Source organism: Antechinus flavipes, chromosome 1, assembly GCF_016432865.1.
Source record: "Antechinus flavipes isolate AdamAnt ecotype Samford, QLD, Australia chromosome 1, AdamAnt_v2, whole genome shotgun sequence".
Classification (NCBI taxonomy): Eukaryota; Metazoa; Chordata; class Mammalia; order Dasyuromorphia; family Dasyuridae; genus Antechinus; species Antechinus flavipes.
Window position 1 is genome coordinate 110,550,917 of NC_067398.1, and position 10,371 is coordinate 110,561,287.

Genomic DNA, 10,371 nt, shown 5'->3' on the forward strand with positions numbered 1-10,371 from the left:
TAGTGTAGTAATTTCCTGTATAACTGCTTAACTATTTTTCCTAAAGCAAAGGTATAAACATGTCACTGTCTTGATCAATAGACTTCATTGACTCCCTCTTGCCTTAAGGATTAAAAAAAAAAGTTCGATTTGGCATTAAAAGCCTTAACACAAATTGTCAATTCAGACAATTCCACACTACACCATTGCAGCCTTTCAGACCAAACCAGTCTACTGCTCCTGCTGTGCACAACATTTCATTTCCAGCTTTGGTGCCTTTGCAGGCTGTTTGTTCCCTGGGCCTGGAAAGCACTCCCATCTCACTGCCACCTGCCTCTTCAGAGTTGAGCTTAAGTACCATCTTTTACATGAAGTCTTTCTGATCACTTCAAGTAGAGAGTGTCCTCTTTCACAGCCAAATGACTTACAGATCTGCCTGGTTACTTAAGTAACAAGAATTTGAAAAAAGAAACCAATAGCTAACCAGAAATCATAAGTTAGTGACAAAGAAGGATGAGGAGAAGCAGCTCAAAGTGACTGGAAATTAGCAGAAAATTAATAAAACTGTATGTGATAAAGAAATGATTTTATCTTAAAGGTTAGTACTGTAAAAAAATTTTTTGATTTTGCTTCTATTAACTGGGTGGTTTTGCCTATCACTCTGCTGTTCTTTGACAAATTAAAAAAAAAAATAAACCAAAACCAAAATAATTCTCTGTCACCACAGCCATATAAATATATCAGAAATGGCCAGAGAACTACTGCTTGGTTGGCATTTATCTTCTTTTGTGGTCCACATTTTATATTTCCCTTTTTAGCACAGATGATACCAAGAATTACAAAAGAGAGAACTCAAGTAAGGTACTTACCAAAATGTCTAATCTTTTGCTCATATTTCTGCATAAATGATTTGGATTTATCTTCATCTTCTATTTCTTTACTTTTATCTTGATTAATAAAACTCTGGGAAAAATAAGTTACATAAAGTGAATGGAATATTTCTCTGTCGCATTCAAACTAGAATATCTGAGCAGGCCATTTTTGATATTCCTTCAAAGTTCAATCATCATACATGTTCTTTTTGGGGGGGGAAGTGGGAGGAGAGGAAACTATCACTGTATCAATCCAAGTCCAAGGCTTAACAGATTATTCTTAAACCCAGTATTTCTTCTCTATAGCACTTTAGTTAACAAAAAAAACTGTTTATGAAAGAATATTACTGTTCTACAGGTAATGATGCAGAATGCTTTCAGAAAAACAAAAACAAAAACAAAACCCTGGAAAGTCCTCCATGAACTTAAGCAAAGTGAAATGTACTGTAGACAAAATAATAGCAATGTTCTGGGATGACCAGCTGTGAATGACTTAGCTATTCTTAGTAGTACAATCATCCATGTCTGTTCTGAAGGCTTATGATGAAAAATCCTATCCACACCCAGTGAAGGAACTGATTGTGCATGAATACAGAGTGAAGCATTCTCTCTCTCTTTTTTAAACATTTTTTCTTGAAGGTTTTTTATATATAGGAAGGGCGGGAGATCTGTTTTTTTTAAAACTTGACATGATGGAAATGCTTTACATAACTTCATAAATGGTTTCTTAATTGTGGGTAGAGATAAAGAGAGAACCTAGAACTCAAAAATTTTTTTAAATGTAAAAAATATTTTTTGTTTTGAATATTAACTGGAGAAAAATATTAAATAAAATAAAGCAGAAAAAATAAGTCTGGTGAATAAAAATGCATAATATTCTAGAGTGGACACATACCCAAAAATAAAATAGCATATGATTATAATTAGATTAATTTCCTATAAAGATCCCCTACTTTAGCTGGAGTTAGTTCCAAATAAAAATGATTCCAGAAATCCTGATCTAATACAAGATAAATAATTACTTCTAAAAAGCTCTGATAGTTCCTGAATATGGAAAAATTTAGTTGAAATTTCTAATAAATTTTATGGGGCAGTTAAAAAAAGTTTTGTTCTTAAAACAATTTGAAAGCTCTATTAAAGGACAATTTCTTTCAATTAAGTAAACACACACAAAAAGGACATTAAATCAAATACTTATTTAGCTAGGAAAACCATTGAAGAACAATTTTTCAGAACATTCTGTAATCACACTGAGATCATCATTGCCCCAAATAAAAATTGCATTCTACTTTTCTTCCAGCTCCTGGAATTAGCAAATATTCAAAACTACATATAAAGTATGAGTATTTCTGCTAATTCTTTTCTCAGTAATTTGTCATCCAGATTCCATCTCCAAGACTTATATCACCTTATAACAAGCATAAACTTAAACAAGTCTATAGAAAAAGGCCCTGTTCTATTATAAAACATTCCTAATTAATTTTGGACAAATTGGTAAGACTAGCTTTAAAAACAATAGTATCTGAGGCCTGCCACATCCTAGCTGTGTGAACTTGGGCAAACCACTCCTATGGGCATTAGTTTCTTATCCATAAAGTAAGGGGGCTGGTAGATGGTCTCTAAGGTGCCTTCCAGCTCTAAAATCTATATCCTATGATCATCTCCCTCGACAAAACACTTGTGCACCAACTAGTTTTCTAAAATCAAAGAAAGCTTTTCTTTAGGGAACACTTAATAGTTCATAATAAGAAGACAAAAAGGTTATTCATTCATTTTAGAATATGCACCCTATCATTATTTGGCATTCAGTAAGACAAATACCCTATTCCTTTATCCTGAGATAGGTGTCTACTCTAGAATATTTTCTGTAAGTTGGAAAAAATATAAAAGGAAGAATGAAAAGAATCAGAGAAGGGCAACTAATAATATAGAGATGGAGAGCAGTCTAAAAAAAAAGATTAAAACGATAAAAGGTAAAAAGACAATTATATAGAAATTAAGAGGACATAATTTATAGCTTGGAAATGATATCAATTTAAAAGTGCTATCTTTATATCTTGGATATGTAAAGTTCTTTAAAAAAAACTAAATCCACTTTCTTTTCTTTCTATCCATTTTCATCATTGGGAAAACAAAAGCAGAAAAAAAAAAACCTTTGTAAAATCACAATCAAACAAAACAAATTCCTATATTGGCCATATCCAATTGTCATTATATTCTGCACCTTAAATCCATTATCTTTTTGTCATCAAGTAGCACAGCATGATAAACTTATGAAATATTCCCTTCTCCCTAAATTGATGATCCAGGCCAAAAAGAGATTTTTAAAAATTCACTCCTGAATAAATGAATAAACATTTATTAAGCTCTTTGTATGGGTTAAACACTGCTGAGCAAAGGGACTACAAATAGGAAAATCAACATTCTTAGATTTGAAGAAGCTCATGCACTCTAATTCAGGAAGGGCTATAAAGAGTGCAGTTAAAGAGAGGATGGAAAGGTGCTAAGTCCTAAAGATGAAGCAGGTAATATAATTCATAATGGGTCACAAAAGGAAACTGGTAAATTAGGGCATGTCCCTAACCTTTAACATCAAATGAGAATACTTATATCTTTCTGTACAATTCATTATACATTTTATCCCTTTCATCTTATAATGTGGTCTATGATTTTTTTTCCCCCCGAGGCAAGTGGGGTTAAGTAACTTTGCCCAGAATTACACAGCTAGGAAGCGTTTAGTGTATGAGATCACATTTGAATTCAGGTCCTCCTGACTTCAGGACTGGTGCTCTATCCACTTCACCACCCAGCTGCCTCATGTGGTCTAAGATTATAACTTAAGAAGTCCTTAAGGGATTTGTTAATGGTGAGAACAATAATACATGCTCTAAAGCTAATGTTTTTTTATTTTCCAAAAACCCATTCTCTTAAGTATCCTGTATAGTTCTGATTGCTATACTTTGTTATTACTGTATTTCTGCAAAATAAACTTTACAGCTCTAGCTCAATATGTCAACAGAAATATTCCTTTGCCCTCAGGTAGTTATTTATTACTACTACATAAAGAATGTTAACCTCAACAGTCATCTGGCCTTATTGTTAATTTTTTTGTTGATAAACATTAGCAACTGGGTAGAAAGGCTTCTTATATAACGAAACATCTCTGAGATAATCTGGCTCCTTAGTGTCCCCCGTCTTCTCCCCATTCCTTAACTACTGCTCTGAGATTTTCAATATAATGCCAGCTGATATCTATTATGCTGAGTTATTTGTAGACTGGAATTATGATTCATTTATATTATTATGAGAATGTGTTTAGTAATGCTCTTAGATGAAATCCAACAACTATTTCAATAGTTTTATGTGATAAGCAATGTCCAATTTTGGAAATCCTCAAATCACAGCAAAACAGGATTTTTAAGGTCACCTAAATCATAGAATTTAGAGTTCAAAAAAAATTTAATCTAGTTCAACACTCTCATTTAACAAGAATAAATGGATCTTCCAATTCTCCCTGTGCAGCGGGAGAACTGTTCGGATCTGCAAATGTGTATTGTATCTAGGATATACTGCAACATATTTAACATATATAGGACTGCTTGCCATCTTGGGGGGGGGGGGGGGAGGAGAAAGGGAGGGGAAAAAACGAAACATAAGTGATTGCAAGGGATAATGCTGTGTAAAAATTATCCTGGCATGGATTCTGTCAATACAAAGTTATTATTAAATAAAATTAAATTAAAAAAAAATTATTTAAAAAAAAAAAAAAGAATAAATGGATCTTAAGATGTTATTATAAGTGCCTTGCCCAAGTCACATAGATAATAAATGCAGGCCTGGATCTAAATTCATATATTCTGACTTCAAAATCAACTTTTTCAGAATGTCTGTTTATCACCTCTCTATCCTTCAACTTTGTCATTTTCCATAAAAATCTGTTCCATTATTAATGATATTTAGGGAAAGATATTCAACTACTCAGGGTCAGGAAATTTTCTTTTACCTCTAACTCACTAATTTGAGTTATGACCTTTGGTACTTTACTTATTCTTTCTTGCTTCATCAGTTAAAAAAAAGGGGTGGTGGTGGTTTAAATCAGACCTCCATGTCACTATCTCACCTAAAAGTTCTATGGCTGGGATTAGAATTTAAGCTTTTTTCTTGAATGAAAAAGTCATACAGGTTTGATTATATGCCTTGATTCATACAGTGAGTCAGTCAATGGCACTATTAGGAAAAGAATTGCTACTAGAAGTTAACTTCTAGCTTATATTCTTTGATATTATTTTTATATTGTCTCAGGTATAATTTTTTTAGGGAAAGAATAAAGAGAAAAAATAAAATAAAAATTCACATAGATTATGTGAAATATCCTTCCCAAAATGAGTGATTCTACTAGTAAGTATAAATTCTTAGTATACTAAGGGTTTATTGTACCTATGCTAGTAAACTCAATGGAACAGATTATTATTTTTAAAAAAATTAAGTAGTTACAAATCAGTATTATATAATCAACACTGTAATATAATTATTATCAAAAATTGGCCACAGCAAAAACAGGATAGGGGTGTAAGATATTTTTTAGTGGTAACATTTTCTATAATTTTTAATGAAATTGGCGGGGGGTAGGGGGAGGAGAAGGAAAGGGGGAGAAAATCAGTAGATAATGAGTACTGCTTTGTTAATACAGATATTCTAGCACTAGGATATTAAATGTCCACAAACATACACAAATGTATTGATAGCTTTTGCTTTGTTTGTATTCCTCAATATGTACCTTATTAAAAACATCCTTGCTAATGGCATCCATGTTCCATAAACACATTCTCTCTCGCTGTACCAGGGCCTCTTCTTTTTGTCTCCACTCTTCTTCCCTCTGCCTCAATTCCGACACTGCTGTTTGTGCTTTGGCATGTTCCTGATCCAGAGACTCAGAGTTATGAAGTGCTAAACTACCAAGTTTCTGTTGAGCTTCAGCTAGATTCCATTTGCATGCTACAGAGCTTTTCACAAACTCTTTCTGCTTTTGGCAAGCCAGTTCAATCCCTTGGCTATACATCTGGATGGAGAACAAAACATTATTTGTAACAACAAAAGTAAACAAAGCACGCATTTATATAGTACAAACAAAATTTCACTTTAGATTGTATTTCATAGAGGTCATTTTCAATTTTCATTAAAACAGATTACTCCAAATACCAAACTTTTTTGAAGTTTCCCAGAGAATAACTAAGGAAAAACCCCATCAACTATTGTATCTTTATCATATATACAACTCATTCACCATTTACTATACATGACCTTATAGTATTATCTTATAATCCCAACTACATATAAAACTTTTAAAGGTAACCTACCTTTGTAACCTACACAGCAACACAGTACCTCACACACAGTTCATCTAAAATATTTGTTTATTATTTTGTAATAATTAAAGTAACAAAAACAGAAGTCCATAAATTTTCTCAATAAAATGAAAACAAAATCTTTGGAATTCTCTTCTATAAAGAATTTCCTTATTCCAAGGAATGCTAAGAAGTAATTTCTTCTTTCTAACTGTACACATACTTGCAATCCCAGTCCTTAGTGACTTACATCTTCTCTTGGTCTAAAATACAATAGCATATATGTTTGCATTTCTATTTCTCAATTTGAAAAAGGTGTTGCTTTTAAAAGAATACAAAACAAGTGACTTTTTTTTTAAAGGTATATTGAAGGACTCATTACAATTGTCTGACCAGTTAATAAGTTGTTTATTAATTGTAAATTAGCCAATATGCTCCCTTTACAGCACATTATTTATATTTTAAATACAATGTGCCTTTATAGGCAAGGGACTCCCCAAGGAAAGCCTCTAGCTTTGCAGTTTCTGGCAAGCTTGAAAGATAGGACAAATGGGTATACTTCTGAATGCAGATGTAGTACTTAACTACTTTGGGATTTTGCAAATGTTAAGCTCATGTTATATTCTAATACATAATACTTTGCATGTACACGAGACTTTACAAGCCAAAGCTTCTAAGTATATATAGTACAACTACTACTCCTATTTTAAAGATAGGTTAATGACTTGTCCATAGCCATACACTTAAGTAAATGTCAAGACTAGGCTAACATTTTATACTGGGGGGAAATTTTTTTGTTTTTATTTAGTTCCCATACTTTATAGAGAACTACTACTTATTTGTAAAATCTAAGGGTGGCAGTTACTCATATCAAAGACTTATAATGCTTTTAAGATGGACTAAATTTTTATTTTTTCTTCATATAACTTGAATTTGAGGACTCATACCCCTTTCTTGTCTCCTCCTCATTGGCAAAAACTTTATCGGAAATTTAAGACTTTAATGTTTACAAACTGTGATAAATATTTTTATCTTACTGGTTCTAAGACTGAAACTTAACAATTTTATAGGTAGAAAGAAAAACAAGCATCTTAAGTGTGTTTAGTGCAAAAAAGTGACCAAAACTAGCATTAATCAAGCTATCCATTTACAAATTGAAATATCACTGATAGAGTATTTCATCTAAATAGGATTCAGCTGTGCCCCACAACTTCAAAGTATATAACTCCCCCTCACATTTCTCCCCCAAAAAAAGAGAAAGAAAGAAACCTCACCCATTCAAAATAGATTTTCTTTTGGGGGCACTTTTGTGGAGCAATCTTGTTTAACTGAAATTCCTTTGACAAAACTGATTACAGAAGTTGATGTACAATCATTTCTTCAAAACGTTATCTTTCATATAGATAGATTACATTAGTGACTCCTAATTAGTGAGGTGCTAGTGACTCTTTGATTCTGTCATATTGCTTTCATTTCTCAAATGGTTGGTGGTGTCTTTGGTTGTAAAACTGATTTTTGACCTATTAGCTAGGGAAATGAATCATTACTGGCTTCCTTGTAAGCACTATACTTTTAAATAATTTTAAAAATCATCATATATAAAAAAGAGTTTAGGAAAAAATGTTAGTTTTTTTTAAAGCATCTTTAGGAATCAATTCATTTTGCAAGAACTATGGATTTCATTTCATTGAAAATAATAACATTTGTCTATTCTCTATCCTGGAGAACTCTTCTCAAAACACTTCCAGTAAGGACAAAAACAAAATGAGGTAAATTGGGACACTGTAAAGCATTTCATAAGATAGGATTCAATAACCTTGAAGAGTCTACTTCAGGTAATGATTTGAGAAATGAGACCCTAACATTCCAAACTTGCTGATATTTTTTATATGTTTTATGTAATTTTGTTTTATTTGGTATTTATAACAATTCAATGTGGTAGGTGCTATTAAGGATTCAGCACCCCCTTTTATAAATGAGGAAGCTGAGACAAAGGGGAAAAGGTGGCTTTGAGCAACATGTTTTCACAGTAGTAAAAAAAAAAAAAAAAAAAAGTTATGAAAATAAAAAGGCACCCGCCATTACCGTTTGAGTAAAGGTGAAATGCAGTCTATAATGAAAATAAAAGCCAGGATCACAAAATTGAGTCAGATGTCAAAGATCTTTGAAATTTCATTAGAATTTTGCTCAGGGAATGAGTAGATTGTTACTTCTCTATCTATTAGTGTTACTTTCACCAAATAAACAGAGAACCCCACAAAGAGGTCGAGTTAGTTTATTTAAAATTTACAAAGGACTAAGAAGAAAATAAAGACAACAATCTGCTAAAAGTTTATATGGCATTATGAGTAAGGGCTGCCTCAGCTTCTTTCAGACTATCTCACAGAATTTAGAACTGAAAGGGATGACAGCAATTATCCAGTTCAATCTCCTCTTACAGATTTCTTTGCAATTTTAATTATTTTTCAAAATCATTCATACAAATCCAAGTTTTCTAACTTCAAATTCAGAGCTGTTTCTATTAAGATTGGTAACAAACTGGCATATTAAACCTGAATTAGTTAGTGCACCTCACTGTAGAATTACCCAACTTTATATCAGAAAACAAAGCTACCAAATTCTCACTTCCCCGTCTTCAGAGAAAGTGAAAAGGCATATCTATCTGTGCCTAGAGGTAAGTGGTGAGATTGGCATAAGCAAATCGTGCAGCTAGCAGGGTCATCAGAGATCATTTAGTAGTCCAGGGTCCTCTAAGATGTCCATGAATTTTATAAGATCTTTTAATTTGGTTGGGGAAACAATTACATCTTAATATAATTGGTTTCTTTTGAAATTCCATGTATCATATTTTATTTCTTTCAAAATATTATCCTGAAAAGGGGTTCACGCGCCACATTTTATAGTTGAGCAAACTAAGATTCAGATTTTAGGTGACTTTCAGACTAGAATAAATAACAATCCAAATTTGAACCCAGAGCGGAGCAAATCACTGTTCTTTTCATTACAGAGCACTACTTTAAAAAAAAAAAAAAAAAAAAAAAAAAAAAGGGACGTTTGAAGTTAAGGATCTAAGGTAAAATGCATTTTACCATTTTAGTTGCGGTCTCTCGGGTTAAGATAGGCAATCCTGCCAATTCTCAATGTTCTTGCAGAAAATATCTACTGCAATTCTTTCACTGCATACATGAAGAAATTGAGTTCAAGGGAAGGGAAGCGACTTTAAGGAATTAAGAACGGAAAAGGGACTTTTAGGGGTAGCCCAAACAACTCCCCTCTACCCCACCTCTAGTCTCACAATTAGGACGTCTCTCAGCTGATCTAGCTTCTCCATTAGACACCCACACCCTCCCCCCCACCCCCATCCCCACTGCCAGGGGTAGGGGGTGGAATGAGAAGAAACCTGATGCAGGGAAGAATGAGCGGGAGCAGATCGTGACCGAGGGGAACATGACGGGGGAGGGGGGGCGGGGCAGGGACCGGACCAGAGGTTGGTGACCCTCCGCCTCCCCCTCCCCCCACAATTCCCGGGGGTCTTGCAGATCCGCTCCCTCCCACCCAAGTTCGCCCTTTACCTGGGGGCTGTCGACAGGCGGCTGCGGGAAGCGGGAGGAGCAGGGAGACACATCCAGCTCCGTCTCCTCGTCATCCTCCCCACGGTCCCCGGGGAGGTTCCAGGGTCCAGGCGGCGGCCACGGCCGCTCCATAACCCCGCTCCCCCCGGCCCGGCAAACCGCCACCTTCAACGGCCTCCCGGCAGACCGGAACCGGCTGCCCCGCAGCCGCCGCCCCCGGTGGGGGGGGGCCGTTACCCAGAATCCCTCGGCGCGCGCGGAGACGCCAGCACACGCCAAGCGTCTGCCTGGCCCCAGCCCCGCGGCGGAAGGAGACGATCAGAATTTTACTAGCGTCACTTCCGGAAGCAGATTTAGGGTGGTGGGATACGCTGGGGGAAAGACTAGGGCGAGGGGAAGGGGCGGGCGTGTAGGCGGACCTCGGCTTGGCCGGTGATTGATGGGGGGAAGGAAGTGGCCTGTGGAGAAAGGGTGACTTTTCCTTCAGTTTTATGGCTATTATAGAGTGTCTTTGTAACTATTTCTTGTGTACGTCTCCTTGGATTTCTGCAGACACTTTCAATTGTAGCCTTAGGAACGATTCTTCGTAATCATTATTTTTAT

At 35.0% G+C, this 10,371-nt stretch overlaps 1 protein-coding gene across 1 annotated transcript in view; it reads right to left on the bottom strand.

The window, feature by feature from the left end:
• CDC37L1 (cell division cycle 37 like 1, HSP90 cochaperone) overlaps positions 1-10,016 on the bottom strand; it is a 32,195-nt gene extending 22,179 nt beyond the window's left edge. The window contains exons 1-3 of the mRNA XM_051987797.1: positions 9,769-10,016; positions 5,629-5,910; positions 849-942 (exon numbers count right to left, since the gene is read on the bottom strand). Of these exons, the coding sequence (XP_051843757.1) occupies positions 849-942; positions 5,629-5,910; positions 9,769-9,900 (508 nt within the window). The 5' untranslated portion in view covers positions 9,901-10,016. The remainder of the gene's footprint in view (positions 1-848; positions 943-5,628; positions 5,911-9,768) is intronic.
• Between the last annotated feature and the right edge of the window lie 355 nt (positions 10,017-10,371).